Consider the following 16187-nt stretch of genomic DNA (forward strand, 5'->3'; position numbering starts at 1 on the left):
AATTCAGGGCTCTCCCGTTCAGATTAGCCACAGCTCCCAGAACATTTACCAAGGTAACGATTGTGGTGGCAGCTCAACACAGGAAGGAGTGTCTATTCGTCCATCCGTACCTGGACGACTGGTTAATTCGAGCGAAGTCGGAGTCTTTGTTGCTCAACAGTCAGCAGGGTCATCTACCTTTTGCAGTCCCTAGGCTGGGTGATCAACAAGGACAAGCGTCACATAGTCCCTTCGCAGTATCTGGAGTTTTTGGGTGAACTATTCGACACTCGTCAAGGGAGAGTGTTCCTTCCAGAACATTGCCTTCTCAAGCTGCAAATGCAAATCCGAGACTTACTGTCCATTCCTATACCATGTGTATGGGATTACTTGATAGTCTTAGGCTCAATGACTTCTACTCTGGAGTTGGTTCCCTGGGCCTTTCAGCATATGAGACCACTTCAGCCTGCATTGCTTTCACGCTAGAATCCGGTTTCAGAACTATACCACCTTCCCCTTCCCCTTTCAGAGACTGCTCGATTCAGTCTGGAATGGTGGTTACAGCCGGTCAATCTACGGCGGGGAGTACCTCTAGAGATTCCAGAATAGACTGTGGTCACCACCGACGCCAGTCTTTCAGGCTGGGGAGCGGTATGTCTGAAAACATCTGTTCAGGGTCAGTGGTCCAAAGGAAGAATCGCGCTGGTCGATCAGTCGGTTGGAGACCAGAGTGGTACGCTTGGCCTTGATTGCTCTTCAACCTCTCCTATCCAGGAAGTCTGTGTGGATTCTCTCAGACAATGTGACCACAGTAGCATACATCAACTGCTAGGGAGGAACTCGAAGCCACCTGGTAGCGCGGGAAGCGCAGCAGCTGATCACCTAGGCAGAACAACATCTGCTCAGCATCGCAGCTTCTCACATTGCCGGGGTAGTCAACGTTAAAGCCGACTTCCTGTGTCGTCATCTCGACCCGGGGGAGTGGGAACTGTGCGAAGAAGCCTATCAGTTGATACGCAACAGATGGTCCAGACCGGCAGTGGATCTCATGGCAACATTCCAGAATTCAAAGGCCCCTCAGTTCTTCAGCTGCAGGAGGGAAAGAGGAACGGAAGGAATGGACACTCCGGTAGTTCCCTGGCCAAAGGATGTTCTCTGTGTTTCCGCCCTGGCCTCTGATCGGCAAGGTCCTACATCTGATAGAGCTTCAACGAGTCAACGTTGTTTTAGTGGCTCTGGAGTGGCCACGTTGTCCGTGGTTCGCAGACTTTGTCAGTCTGGCGCTGGATGGTCCCCTAAGATTTCAGGATCTGCCGTGCCTCTTGTCTTGGGGTCCGGTTTGTTTGGAAGAGGTTGAACGCTTCTCTCTAGTGGCATGGCTTTTGAGAGGCGCCGGTTAAAAAGCAAAGGTTATTCCGATGCTGTGGTAACTACTTTATGTTCTCGTAAACCTTCTACATCTTTGGCTTATGCGAGGGTGGGGAGAGTTTTTGAATCGTGGTGTATTGAGCACCAATTGGATCCGGTGCAGTCTTCCATATCTGATATTTTGTCCTTTTTACAAGATGGTTTAGCGAAAGGTTTGTCCTGCAGTTCCTTACGTGTCCAAATTGCAGCTCTTGGATTCTTTCGGGGTAATGTTCGTGGTTTATCCTTAGCGGCGTATCCGGACGTAGCACATTTTCTCAGAGGCATACAACATCTACATCCTCCGTTCCGGAACCCTTGTCCTGCATGGAGTTTGAATTTGGTTCTTCGGGCTCTGTGTGCGGCTTTTGAACCCCTTAAACATACGACTTTGAAAGATCTTACATTGAAGGTGGTTTTCCTTGTGGTCATCTTCTCAGCTTGTAGAATTTCGGCGTTACAGGCCTTGTCTGCAGAGAGCCCTTTCTTAGAATTTCCAATACAGGAGTTTCATTATGTACTGTGCCTTCTTTTTTACTTAAGGTTGTATCTTCTTTTCATTTAAATCAGTCGGTAGAGCTTCCTGCTTTTCCGTGTTTAGATCGCACGGATCCTTCCTCTAAGGATCTCAAACTGGATGTGCGACGTGTGCTTTTGCGTCATCTTGAAGTTACCAACAGTTTTCGATTGATCATTTGTTTGTTCTGTGGAGTGGTCCTCGTAAGGGTCATAATGTTTCCAAGGCTACAATTGCTCGTTGGTTAAAAGAAACCATTATCTTATCTTCTGGCTCATCGATCTTCCAGAAGGTTTGAGGGCTCATTCCACTAGATCGCAAGCTACGTCATGGGCGGAATGTCAGCTAGTTTCTCCTCAGGAGATTTGTAAGACAGCGACTTGGAAGTCGTTGCACAATTTTGCTCGTCATTACCGCTTAGATGTCCAGGCTCTGAGTTCAGCAGCCTTCGGAGAGAGTGTTCTCCGAGCGGGACTCTCTGGGTCCCACCCCAAGTAAAACAGCTCTGGTACATCCCAGGGTCTGGACTGATCCAGGTACGTACAGGGAAAGGAAAATTGGTTCTTACCTGCTAATTTTCGTTCCTGTAGTATTTATTTTATTTATTTATTTTAAAATTTTTCTATATCGACGTTTAGTAATACACCATCACAACGGTTTACATTTTGGCACGAAATAGGTTTGGTTAGGTTTCTAAGTTATCCATGGTGTGCCAATATTTTACGGTTACATAGTTCAGTAATATAATCTAAATGAGAGATGGGTTGGGGTTGCTATTTATATGATTTTTGGGGTAATCATATATGTGTATACTGTTAATTTAATATTTAATTATGGGTAAAAAAAATAATAAAATTGTCAATTTTCCTTTTTTGGTGACTTTCAGCTGTATGTATTTGTTAGTGATCGCTCTCATTGTGAAATGCTTTTTCGAAAAGCCAAGTTTTTAGGCCTTTTTTGAAAAGTTTTAATTCTTTCATTAATCTCAGTTCAAGTGGTAATGTGTTCCATAGTAATGGTTCTGCCATGGATCAGTCCAGAGACCCGCCCTTTTTGAGTCTCCTTATAGCAATTACTTTTTTTCTTAGAAGAGTCCGCTTGTTCACTGTTTTGGTGTGTCAACCGCTTTTCATGCTGTCTACTTTTTTAATGTTTGCTTGTTTATTCCCACGGTTCTTTGGGATTCTGCTTCCATTTAGGATTTGTGAGTTGGAAGTATGTGTTAGTGTTTAGATAGCCAGTTAGTTTTTTATTGGTTAGATTTCTGCTTTGATATTGTTCAATACTGATGGACTGTACTGATGGACTGCAGGTGGCAGCCCAGGGTATACGTCAGTCAGTAGCATGTTTCTCTGCCTCCCTCTGCTGGATTGGTGACATAACCCAGGGTCTGGACTGATCCATAGTACTACAGGAATGAAAATTAGGTAAGAACCAATTTTCCTTTGGCCTGTGCAGTGGAAAATAGATGTATTTGTATAAACTTGCTATGCTCTCTGTTTTATAGCTCTATCCAGCTTTGTAACTTGCCTGCTGTCTTAAAAGCTACCATCTTTAACTAGCCTTTTAACATAAGTCCTGAGAATATTTTCTGCATTCTTCATGCATTTCTTATCTCCAGTGACCTAAAATGTTTTAAGCTATAATTGCTGCATGTTAACTTGTACTTATGTGTAGGTGGGATATTTTGTGGCCAGGGACTCCAGCTGGATGTGACATTATGGGGAATTTTGTCAGCTTCCGTTTCAGTTTTGGAGGCCAGGTTATTTGGACCTGCAAAGGGGCAGAAATTAGGGTGTAAGGAGAAAACCCTTTGCTTGAATTTTGCTTGAGAAGCAGTGTGAGTGGGTCATGAAACAGTCTGTGCATATTGGTTTTGGCTGCTGTTTTGTGTGTTGGTTTATTTTATTGGGTGACATTGGAATTAGGTTTAGAATTTTTACCTGCACTTTTAATTTGTATTTTGTACTTTATTATTTTATTGTTTCCCATCTTTTGCTGTTAACAGAAAAAGTGATTAATCAAATTCAAACATGTGTAGTATAGTAAGCTGAACATCTCTAAATCTCATAAGCAGGGCTCGGAAAGCAGTCATGCCAGTGAATTTACTGAGCATCACCTCATGCACAGGAAAGCTTTGGAACCTATTTCTCCTAACGTTCCACCTTTCAGCAAGTCCCTTCAAGAGAGCATCACTCTCTCTTCCCAATCCTTGGGCTTCTATACACAGCACTGTACTCTACTCCCTATCAAGAAATTCAGTGCATTCCTTCCTTATAGGATGCTGGAAAAGCCAACTCACCATCTCCAGTGATTAAAAATAGAACTAGTGGGCTCCATCACAACCTTCCCTCCCTCTAAACCAACCTAGAGTATTAAAGGAAGAGTTCTGAGGACAGAGCAGAAAAACAAATAATGCTGCTGAACTGCAGCAGTGTCACACAGGTCGAGGTTTGTTCTTATCATACAATGTCAAATGCCACCTGTCTACCAAGGGGTGTAAACTCTTCCCTATTACTCAGCTATAAAGTTCAAGTTGTGAATGGTAAATGAAGCCAGCTGACCTGTGGTAAGTGGCAATTAACCTGAATTTGATCCAAGCTTACATGCTGGTCAAAAGGCTTTTCTGCAGAAGAAAGCATTGCGTTAAATCATTGGATTTTGCTTGTGCAGCTTGAGAATCGTGTGTTTTGCCTGAAAGCATTTGAAATACCACATGGTTGATAGCACGGATAAAGACATAGATGCCAACGTTGGCTTGCACACGGTTAAATGGGCACTTTCTGCATGGGGTCTCTTGTGTCTTGGCACGTGCACGTCCACTGTACAGGATAGCCATATTTAGCTGTTGCTGTGCTAGGAATGGATGGCGGGAACACTCGGGCTGATATTCATATAAGGGCTATTAAGAGAGAACCAGCAAGTTTAACTTAAATCAACTGGAATGACCATTGCATTCATGTCCATCATCCCCCCACCCCCTCCCACCCAACTCCTTATTGAGATGAAACCAGCTGCTTGCTAAGAGCTCTGGTGAATGTATATACTGTGTCTTTGTAAGCAGATAAAAGGCAGAATGGTCATAGATGTATTTTTTCTTTATACATAAACGTACTTTAAACTTGCTAGAATTTCTTCCCTGAAATTTATTTCTGTGATCTGTTCTAGGATGCCAGGAAAGCATGTAGTGACACAACTCTGGCTCAGGTAATACCACTCTCTCCTTCTAATTTAGGAAACTATTTTGTATTACTCTATTTTGTTTGAAAGGCTACAGTTTTGTAAATAACATACTTTCATTAATTGTAGGGATATTTAATTTTGCATGTTTTTGCTTCCCCCCCCCCCCCCCAGATCACAACAAGTTTGGATTCAGTGGGTCGTATTCAGATGAGAACGCGCCGGACACTGAGGGGACACTTAGCTAAAATCTATGCCATGCACTGGGGATCGGATTCAAGGTAGGTCTAACCATGCTGCTGCTTTTAAGCTAGTATTTTAAGAGCTGAGAGCCAACAACTGTTCCTGAACATAACCCACTTTTCTGGACTGATCTGGGTGTGTATCCCTACCAGCAGGTGGAGTCAGAACAATTAGAACTTTGGGCACTGCTACATAACGAGGGCCACCTGCAGTCACTCAGTATTTCTCTGACTCCAGCGGGTGGTAGAGATGCACACCTGCAGTCTTTAGTTATATATATATTTAGCTGTTGCTAAATATGTATATATATGTATGTATATATATATATATATATATATATGTATATATATATATTTAGCAACAGCTAAATATATGTATATAACTATATATAAATATATATTTTTCTTCTCAGCCGGTAGCCTCTTAGCCCGCAGCACGAAAAGTTTGTTTTTCCGGCCCTGTCTGACTGAAATTTTCTCCGCATCGCAGCACAGAGCGTTTTTTGGGGGTTTTTTTTATTCGCGCCCTTTTCTATTTCACTTTAGTCTATCGGTGCATTGCTGCGGATGGGACCGAAAACAGAATTGCAGGCCTGTGCATGTGGGTCACGCGGCCAGGCGTTAGAAGCGGCCTCCTTATGCGCGCAGCGTGTTCCCCGGGGTTAGAGGACTCTTCAGGGCTTTTTGCCGCCTCCTCCCTCGGGGAGGGAACATTTGTCTCTGCTTCGCGGGAAGAGGATTCTCTGCCTGTTCTACCCCCGGTGAGGGAAGACCTCACTGGGGGAACTGATGATATCACCCCAGCTGACTCTCCAGTGGAGTAAGGGGACCCGGAGGGGTTTTCCCCAGAATTTGTCCTCCTTATGCACCAGGCTTTCCTGGCAAGGAAACGCTTGGCGGTAAAGCAGCCCAGTCTCCTGGGGGCAGGTTCGGACCCGCCTGAGAAAAGAGGTCGGGGTACAGACCCTCATCAGCACCTCCCTGATCAGGCTCACCCCACAGGGGGATTCTCCCCAGGGTACGCGAGATCCGATCCCGGGGTCTGGGGCGATGCCGGCTTCTGGGAGGGACGACAGACCCGGATCCAGCTGATGTGGATACTGATGATCCGGATGAGCCCGATGACCCTCCTGCGGAGGATGATGACGACCCCAGCGTGGTGCATGCGTTCAAGCGGGATGAGTTAAAACCCCTTATTCCCCAGGTCCTTGAAGTTCTGGGACAAGGTTTCTCGAGAGTCTTGACAATGAGGGCGTCGATTCAGTCCTTGATGGCATTAGGTGTCCCACAACATCCTTTCCTCTGCCTAAGAAAGTTCGCAAATTATTGACCCAGGAGTGGGAGACTCTGGATTCCGGCTTTAAGGTGGGCAGAGTTATGGTGAAACTGTACCCGTTATTGTCTGATGTTTTAGATTTACTGAAGATTCCAAAGGTGGATGCTGCGGTCTCGGCAGTCACGAAAAAGACAACTATCCCGGCTGGAGATCCAGTTGAAGCGAGCATTAGAGGTTGCTGCGCTAAGCCTTCAGGTAGCGGTTTGCGCTAGCCTCATGCAGAGGGCCTGTCTGTGTTGGGTCCAGGAGTCGGCTGCAGGGGCCGGTATGGGCGACAGTGGGGCTCTGCAGTCCGCCTGCCTAGAAGCAGGTATCGCTTATGTTGCAGATGCTTTGTATGATCTGGTGAGGATCTCTGCGAGAGGTATGGTGTCCTTTGTGTCAGCGTGGCGTCTCTTCTGGCTGCAAAATTGGGCGGTGGATTTGTCCTCCCAAGTCCTAGCTTTGTAATCTACCCTTTAAGGGCAAGCTCCTTTTTGGGGAGGATCTGGGTCAGCTGGTAAAGCTGCTTGCCGAATCCAAGGGCAATCAGTTGCTGGAAGATAAAAGATCTAAAAGTCTTCCCTCCTCGAGCTAGGTTTCGGGACTCTCGCCGCTTCGGAGTGGGTAGATACTCCGCACCTCCTGCTTAAAAACCTGCTTCGGGGCGTCAGCAGTCCTTTCAAGGGGGTCGCCAGCCTGGAAGAGATTTGGGACATCTTGGTGCAGGAAGTAATAAAAAAAAACAAAAAACAAAAAACCCAATGAAGCCAAGAGCACCCATTCCGTCGTCTAAGCTGTCTGAGGCAGATTATCCAACTTTTACATGGAATGGGCAAGAATTACATCAGACCACTGGGTCATAGAAGTGATCAAAGACGGGTATGCACTGGAATTCTCATGCCCGGTCTGGGAGGTTTTTGTGGAGTCCCCAGTGGCCTCAAGTGTCAAGCGAGAGGCGGTCCGGGTGACTACAATGATTTTTCGAGCTCAAAGCTATTGTCCCAGTTTCGGAGGCTCAACAGGAATGAAGTTGGTACTCCGTGTACTTTATGGTCCCCAAGAAGGAGGGCACGTTTTGGCCCATCCTCGATCTGCAGAAGGTGAACCATTGCCTTCGGGTTCCTCGCTTTCGTATGGAAACCCTGAGGACAGTGATGGCCGCGGTTCAAAAAGGGGAGTTTCTCGCTTCTCTGGATCTCATGGAGGCGTATTTACACATTCCGATATGGCTGAATCACCAGAGGTTTTTGCGGTTCAAGGTCTTGGGACGACACTTCCAATTTCGAGCTCTCCCATTTGGTCTCGCAACAGCTCTTCGCACGTTCACCAAGGTGTGATGGTGGTGGTGGCGGCCTTCCTTCGTCAGGAGGGAATCTTGGTCCACCCGTACCTAGACGACTGGTTGATTTGCGCGAAGTCTCTGGAGGACTGCGAGAGATCTGTGCACATGGTGGTGATCACATTGCGATCCCTAGGTTGGGTAATCAATGTGCAGAAGAGTCACTTGGGGGAGACCGGTGACGTCACCCACCAAGATGGCCGCCTAAGACCTCTGCTCCCCCCTCCTCCGCTGCTAATCCGCCTTCATCGCGGTATCCTCCGGTCCGGGGTACTAGCATATCGCCGATCCAAGGTCTTTAGGCGCTAAGGATGGCTACCCCCCGGAAAAAACCAGACCTCAACCGCTTTTCTTTCGCGGCAGCGAGCTCTGCTGCGGCGCTCGGGGAAGGGGACAAGATGGCGCCGGTCCCGGAGAGTGCTGCGGAGACGGAGCCTGCAGAGACGCTCCAGACTCCGAGGTCCCCAGCAGGTATGAGTTCCGGACCTGGTTTCAAGAGCTGAGGGGGGATATGGCCCGGTTTCGCCAAGAACTCGGCGATATGCTTGAGAATACTAAAAGGGATGTCCGGGAGCTGGAGAGGCGCGCCGACGAGACTGAGCGCGGCCTGCAGGAAACGCAGACGGAGCTGGACTCAGTGCGGGAAGAGCTGGGGCAGCTTAAGGAATCCCAAGATGAACTACAATCTCACGTCGAAGACCTGGAGAATAGAAACCGGAGAGTGAACCTACGCTTTAGAGGGGTACCGGAAGGAGAGGACTTTCGTGATTGCACACAAGTGGTGCAAGGCATCTGTGCCCACTTGCTGGATCCTGAGGGGACCGCAGAGAAGCCGAGGGAAGTGGTTCTAGAACGGGCACACAGAGCCTTTGGCAGTCCGCGGAATAACCAGACCAGGGATATAGTAGCCTGTTTTCACAGTTTTCTGGTTAAGGAGGCAGTGGCCCGGGCAGCGAGAGACATGGGCACTATACACTGGAAGACCTGTAAAATTGAGGTGTTTCAGGACTTGGCTATTTCCACTATCCGCAAACGGCGGGAATTTAAAGATGTTATTGGCATTCTCCGCTCCCATAATATTAGGTACCGATGGCTCTTTCCCTTTGGCCTCCATTTTACTATTAATGGCGTGGGATCCCGCGTGCAGCGAGTAATGGAAGCTGAGGGTATCCTGCGGGCAGCAGGCCTACCAGCATCAGATCCGGAGGGACTCCGTGATGCCTCTACAGCGACTTGCAATCGGAAGAGTGACCGGCCTAGGTGGAAGCGAGTGGATAAAGGCGGTAAACGGCTACGTCGTAGATCTGGGGGTCCAGCGGGACTCGAAGAACCAGGATGAGTCCACAGGGGACTATGCTCAGGTTTTTAATTTTCTTAGACTGATCAGCCTCTGATGGACTGAGACTCAGTGTGAGTGCTTTCATAAGCGGCACCCGCGGACTGCAGTGACTTTTCACGGGGCTTAAGTTCAAGGTTTGGTTGTTATTGTTTAAGTTCTGCAGGTTGAAGTTTTGCGCCCATGTTTTCCTCTATGTGAAGGGCGTTACATTCTAAGTGGTTATATATGCAGAGGAGGGGGGACCTAATTCTGGTCATGCGGTGACGTCAGGTCTCCACTGGAGGAGTTCCACTCGAGGCAGAGTGGCGAGCAGTTGGGAGGGAATGGGGGGGGGGGGGTTGTGGGAGTGGGAATGGGTTGGGGTTAGATATATTTTCTAAGGGTAAAGGTTGGTCTACTACGAGCTGGGTACCGGGCTCGGTTCATGTTCTCTCCGGGAGTGTCCTGGGGGGCATAGCAATGTTCATCCGCAATTCGCTATGAGGCCATTAAAACTGCTTTCTATTAATGTAAAGGGTCTCAACACTCACCACAAGAGACAAATGTTTATGCGGGATATGGCCCATCATCAGGTGGATATTATCTTCTGCCAAGAAACACATCTTAGAAAACGCTATGCTCGGTTATTAGCCTCTAAAGGGTATCCACAAGTTTTCCACGCATCAGCTACTCCTCAATATAAATATAATGGGGTAGGGATCTTGTTTGCAAGCTCTGTAGTGGCGGATATTTTATCTGAGATCCGGGATGTGGAGGGTCGATATGTTTTGGTGAAAGCCAAAATTAATGAGGAATTGTACACCTTTTTAAATGTGTATGCTCCAAATGCCGAACAGTCTGGGTTCTTTACTAAGCTGTCGACTGTTATTAGCGAGTGGGCGGAAGGTCGTCTTATAGTTGGGGGTGACTTTAACATTACGAGATATCCCTATCTGGATAACACCCATAGTGGTTGTGTTGGGGGGAAAGTAGCACGGAAGTCACTTAAACACCTTATTGAAGATCGGGGGCTTACGGATATTTGGCGATTACGCAACCCCACTGTGAGGAATTATACGTTCTATTCTCATCCTCATAAGTCCTATTCTAGGATTGATTACTTTCTGATTGATAAGGATACCGTGGGGAAGGTCTTGGAAGCGGAGGTGGGCACCATCACTTGGTCAGACCATGCCCCGGTGTGGCTCAGGCTGCAAACCAGGGATACTCAGATGGGCACCAAATTTTGGAGGCTAAATGACAGCTTATTGGACGACAAAGAGTTTGTGTCTCAGCTCAGACAGCGGATTATTGAATTCCTGGACATTAATGATAATGGGGAAGTCTCCCCAGGGGTGATTTGGGACAGTCTGAAGGCCTATGTACGGGGTCTTTGTATAGCGCGGGCAGCTTATGTAAAAAAAGCAAGGGACCAGGAACGACTACGCCTTCTGGAGCGGGTGGCTAAATTGGAGCTGAGACACAAGCGAACCTTAGATCCAGATGCTTTACAGCCTTTAGTGGCGGCTCGTCAAGCCCTGCAAGCTCTGGAAGGGGATAAGATAGCTTATCAGTTGCAACTGCTGAAACAGCACCATTTTGAATGGGGAAACAAGGCAGGACGTTACTTGGCCAGGAAGCTTAAGGAAAAAGTTGCCCAGTCTCAAATAACTAAAATAAAGGGGGCTCAGGGTCACTTTGTCTACTCTCAGAAAGATATAGGGCACTGTTTTAATCAATTCTATCAGAACTTGTATGACTCCGAGACTTTGTGCACGCCGGAGGAGATTGCTCAGTATTTGCAGGATGTCAAGCTGCCAGAGCTCTCCCAGGCACATAGGGATACTCTTAATGCGGATCTGAGGGAAGGAGAGGTGTCGCTGATCATTAAAGATCTCAAAGTGGGGAAAGCCCCTGGGTTAGACGGGTTTACAGGGAAATTCTATAAAGTATTTAGCACAGAGTTGATTCCGCCTTTGGTGGCTATGTTTAATGATGTACGGTTGGGAGGAACATTTTCAAAAGAATCCAATACAGCGGGCATATTACGGTCCTTGCTAAGCCGGGCAGAGACCATACCCTGTGCGGGTCATACCGGCCGATATCTCTGATCAACATTGATCTGAAAGTCCTGGCACGGGCGTTGGCTCTCCGTTTGGGCAGAGTAGCTCCCTGGCTGGTGGATAAGGATCAGTCCGGCTTCATCCCGGGCCGACTCGCCTCGGATAATGTGAGGAGGGTGGTGGAACTTATGTGGTGGGATCAGTCCCAAGATATCCCGGCGGTGCTCCTTACAGTGGATGCCGAAAAGGCGTTCGATCGGGTGCACTGGCCATTCCTATTCCAAGTCTTGCAAGCTATGGGCATAGGGGAAACTTTCATTACTTGGATACAAAAGCTTTATAGCCATCCACATGCTAGGATAAAAATTAACGGGGCTTACTCGGACCCATTCGAAGTCAAACGGGGTACCCGACAGGGTTGCCCATTGTCCCCCCTGCTATTTGCTTTCTCGTTAGAACCTCTAGCGGAAAAAATCAGAAGGCGGGAGGATATCCTCGGAGTACAAGTAGGGGACACGTCTTACAAGATCTCGCTTTTTGCAGATGATCTTTTATTCACTCTTACTAGTCCGGAGACCTCCCTGAGTCTCCTCCTGGAGGAAATGCGGGCGTTCGGACGGCTATCTGGCTTTAAGATTAATGCAGATAAGTCTGAATTATTGAATGTTTCCATGCCGGACGCACAATTTGGCCTCCTTGGGAAAGGCCTACCCTTTCGCTGTGCCAAGGACTCTATAAAATATTTAGGGGTTAAAATAGGGCCCCGTCTTGAGGAGCTTTTTAGACTTAATTATGGGCCTTTGTGGTCTCAGATTCAGCAGGATATGGACAGGTGGGATCGGACGGATCTCTCCTGGTTTGGCAGGGTGGCCGCCCTTAAAATGAACATTCTACCTAGGCTTTGTTATGTATTCCAAACATTACCTATCCCAGTGCCGGAGGGGGTTATGAGGATTTGGCAAAGAAAGCTGTTCCGCTTCATCTGGAAGCACAAACCCCCGAGGGTCTCTCGTTCTATTTTGTATAGGGATAAACTGCGGGGTGGCCTTAATGTGCCAAATTTAAGTTGGTATTATACTGCGATTCTGCTAGGGGTGATTGTTACTTGGCATGATACAAGGGAACCCAAGCCGTGGGTGGCTATAGAACAGGCAGTCTCGGGTGAAGTCCCACTGGCGCATAGGGCGTGGAGTAGGGAGTGGGGGTCAGTTATCTCCCACTCACTCACACCGTTTACTAAGGCTGTTTTACAGCTTTGGGGCAAATGGAGGTCCCGGTTAGCAGGATCCAAAAGAATTTATTATCTTACTTCAATTCTGTGGGACCCTGGGTTTCCCCCGGGTATGGATAAGGCCTTTTCACATCGGTGGACGCAGCTAGGCTTGACTAAGACTGGGCAATTTTGCAGGGGGTCCCGAGTTTTGGATCTAGCGGAGCTACAAGATAAATATGGTGGGTCCCCGGGAGATTGGTATGCATTACAGCAGATTACTCATTTTCTTCGCTCGGTGGGGGCGCCAGGGGAGATAGCTAAGGGTAGATCCCTCTTCGAATCCTTATGCGAGCAGCGTGGGCCTCTTGGTAAACCTATCTCCCGACTTTATCAACTCCTTAATTCTGGGGATAAAGCTAAAGTTTCCTATCAACTTAATTGGGAATCTGATCTGGGATTAACTCTTCAGGACTCCGACTGGGACAAATGTCATATGATCATGGGGAGGAGTTCCGTTTCTGCTAATGTCAAGGAAAATGGCTATAAGTTACTATATAGATGGTATATGTCCCCGGCCCGATTACACCGAATGAACCCTAATATCGGCGACTCTTGCTGGAGGCGGTGCGGTGAAAGGGGTACATTTTATCACATGTGGTGGACTTGCTCCAAGGTCCAGACCTTCTGGGCTTTGATTACGGGGTATGCCTCCGAGCTGCTTGGGGTTGTAGTTCCAATGGACCCCAGAGGCTGTCTCCTTAGTCTGGTGGATGGGATGCGTAGTGATAAGCATACGTTGCTTTTGCTACAAATTTATATTGCTGCGCGAAGTGAAATCGCCTTCAGGTGGAAGAACGCTGAGGTCCCTTCTATGCTGCAGGTTTACCAGAGGTTGGATAGGCTGCACCAGATGGGTCGTTTAACTGCGCTTAAACATGACCGTATTCACAAATTTCAGGATGTGTGAGCTCCGTATACAGCATGGTTGGCAAAGAGACCATGACGTAGATCATCTTGATTATGGAATTCTGCAGGAACGGGGGGCGGGTGGGGGAGGGGGGAAACCTGGAAAACGATATTGCTCATGTATAAAATTAGCTTGACGGTCTGAGCTCATAATTTGTCATGCCACTGGTTGTTCAGACTTCTTTTTCCTCACCGCACCTCTTGTTGTACCCTTTCTATATGTTTGTAATGGGATGGCTCCTCAGTGTGGGTGACAGTTGGGTATTTTTGTGCCTATAGTCTGTTTAACTATACATGTATGGAACCCGGACCTCGTCATGTGTTGTATCATTTGTTTTTCATGCAAAATAAAATAAAAACTTACAAAAAAAAAGAAGAGTCACTTGGAACCCACTCAGAAGTTGATTTATATCTGAGCACAATTCAATACCTTGCTGGGCAAAGTGTTTCTAGCGGCGGATCGAATAGGGAAGTTGTAGTAATAAATACATTCCCTTCTTTGAAGGAACAGTCCCACAGTGTGGCATCATCTTTAGGTCCTGGGCTCCATGGCTTCAACCTTGGACTTGGTTCCTTGGGCGTTTGCTCATTTAAGACCTTAACAGCGTGGGCTTTTGTCTCGCTGGAGCCCGGTGTCTGAGCAATTCCATTTACCAAATGCCTCTACTTCCGGAATCCAGAGCCAGTCTGTCATGGTGGCTGTCACTGGACAATCTGGAACGGGGGTGGATTTGGACACTCTGAATTGGCTGATAATCTCCACTGATGCCAGCCTCTCGGGTTGGGGGGTGGTGTGTGCAGACAGGTCCGCCCAAGGGCTCTGGTCGGCGATGGAAAGATCCTAGTCCATAAACCGGCTCGAGACCAGGGCTGTACGTCTGGCCCTGTGGGCGTTTCTTCCCTGGATCCAGGGCAGAATGGTGTGGGTCTTTTCGGACAATGCGACAACTGTGGCGTACATCAACTGGCAAGGCGGGACTCGTAGTCCCGCCATAGCACTGGAGGCACGTCTTCTGTTCGCCTGGGCGGAGCGCCATCTTGAGGGCATTGCTGCATATCATGTCGTGGGAGTAGACAGTGTGCAAGTTGATTATCTCGGCTGTCAGCAACTAGACCCAGGGGAATGGGAACTATCTCTCTAGGCGTGGAATCTCATTTGCGCCAGATGAGGAACTCCTCAGCTGGATCTGATGGCAATGCAGGCGAACACAAAAACAGTTCGTTTTTTCAGCTGTCGCCGAGAACAGGGCTCTGTGGGCATAGACGCTCTCGTGTGTCCTTGGCCCAAGGGGATTCTTCTGTATGCCTTCCTGCCCTGGCCCCTCATAGATTGGCTTCTCCGCATAGAGCGGCACCCGGGAAAAGTGATTCCGGTGGTGCTGGAGTTGCCATATTGTCTGTGGTTCGCAGATCTGGTACGCTTGGCTGTAGAGGGTCCACTTCAGCTGGCTCATCTAACGCATCTGCTCCGACAGGGGCCCATATTTTTGGATTGGGAGAATCTCTTCTCTCTCGCGGCTTGGCTTTTGAGAAGTGACGTTTAAGCTTGAGGGGTTATTCAGAACAAGTCATTTCCAACCTCCTACAGGCGAGACGTCCAGCCACCTCTATGGCCTATGTGAGTTTGGAAGCTTTTTGAGATGTGGTGTCGTCAGCGTTCCTGCGACCCTTTAGCAGTGCATGTTCCTCGGGTGCTTGACTTTCTGCAACAGGGCCTCACTAAGGGCTTGGGATTCAATTCCCTTCATGTACAAGTTGTGGCTCTAGGTGCCTTGCGGGGAAACTTTGACAGCTGTTCGCTGGCAGCACATCCGGATATTGCTCTGTTTTTTAAGGGGGACAAACATTTGCGCCCTCCCATCCATTCAGTGTGTCTGGATTGGAGTTTGAATTTAGTCCTGCGAGTTCTATGTGGCGCTCCTTTCAAGCCTCTTCGTGGAGTTTCCCTGAAAGATCTGACTTTGAAAAAGGTGTGTTTGGTGGCCATTTGCTTGGCCCGTCGGATCTGAGTTGCATGCGCTGTCTTGTTGGGATCCTTTTCTTCGGATTTACGATGATCTGGTATCATTACGTACGGTTCCGTCCTTTGTCCCTAAGGTGGTTTCAGCCTTTCACATCAATCAAACTGTGGAGCTTCCGGGGTTCCCTAACTGGTCCCGGGAGTCTTCTCAGAACAGAGACCTTTATCTTTTAGGTGTGCGGCGCGCCTTACTGCATTATCTGGAGGTTACCAATGACTTCAGACGTTCCGATCATTGGTTCGTTCTCATTGGTGGCCCAAAGAAGGGGGAAAAAGCGTCAAAGGCGACCATATATCTGTGGATTAAGGAAGCCATTTGCGTGGCATACATAGCCCGAGGGCGTCAGGTGCCTTTGGTTCTAAGAGCTCATTCCACTAGGGCTCAGGCTACCTCCTGGGCAGTGTCAGTTACTATCGCCTCAGGAGATCTATAGGGCAGTGGTGTGGTAGTCTATTCACACTTTTATGAAACATAACCGATTGGACGTTAAGGCTTCTGATGAACCGTCTTTTGGGGAGAGTGTGCTTCGTGCGGGTCTTTCGGGTTCCCGCCCATTGTAGGGTGGCTTGGGTACATCCCACTTTTCTGGACTGATCTGGATATGTTCAGGAAATGAAAATTGGT

At 48.1% G+C, this 16187-nt stretch overlaps 1 protein-coding gene across 8 annotated transcripts in view; it reads left to right on the forward strand.

Annotated features, from left to right (window-relative positions):
- Positions 1 to 16187, forward strand: part of GNB4 (G protein subunit beta 4) — a 98075-nt gene that overhangs the window by 39152 nt on the left and 42736 nt on the right. For all 8 annotated transcript variants that reach the window (XM_029615966.1, XM_029615967.1, XM_029615972.1 and 5 more), the window contains 2 exons: positions 5072 to 5110; positions 5258 to 5364. In XM_029615966.1, the coding sequence (XP_029471826.1) occupies positions 5072 to 5110; positions 5258 to 5364 (146 nt within the window). The remainder of the gene's footprint in view (positions 1 to 5071; positions 5111 to 5257; positions 5365 to 16187) is intronic.

This window comes from Rhinatrema bivittatum, chromosome 9 (assembly GCF_901001135.1).
Source record: "Rhinatrema bivittatum chromosome 9, aRhiBiv1.1, whole genome shotgun sequence".
Lineage (NCBI taxonomy): Eukaryota > Metazoa > Chordata > Amphibia > Gymnophiona > Rhinatrematidae > Rhinatrema > Rhinatrema bivittatum.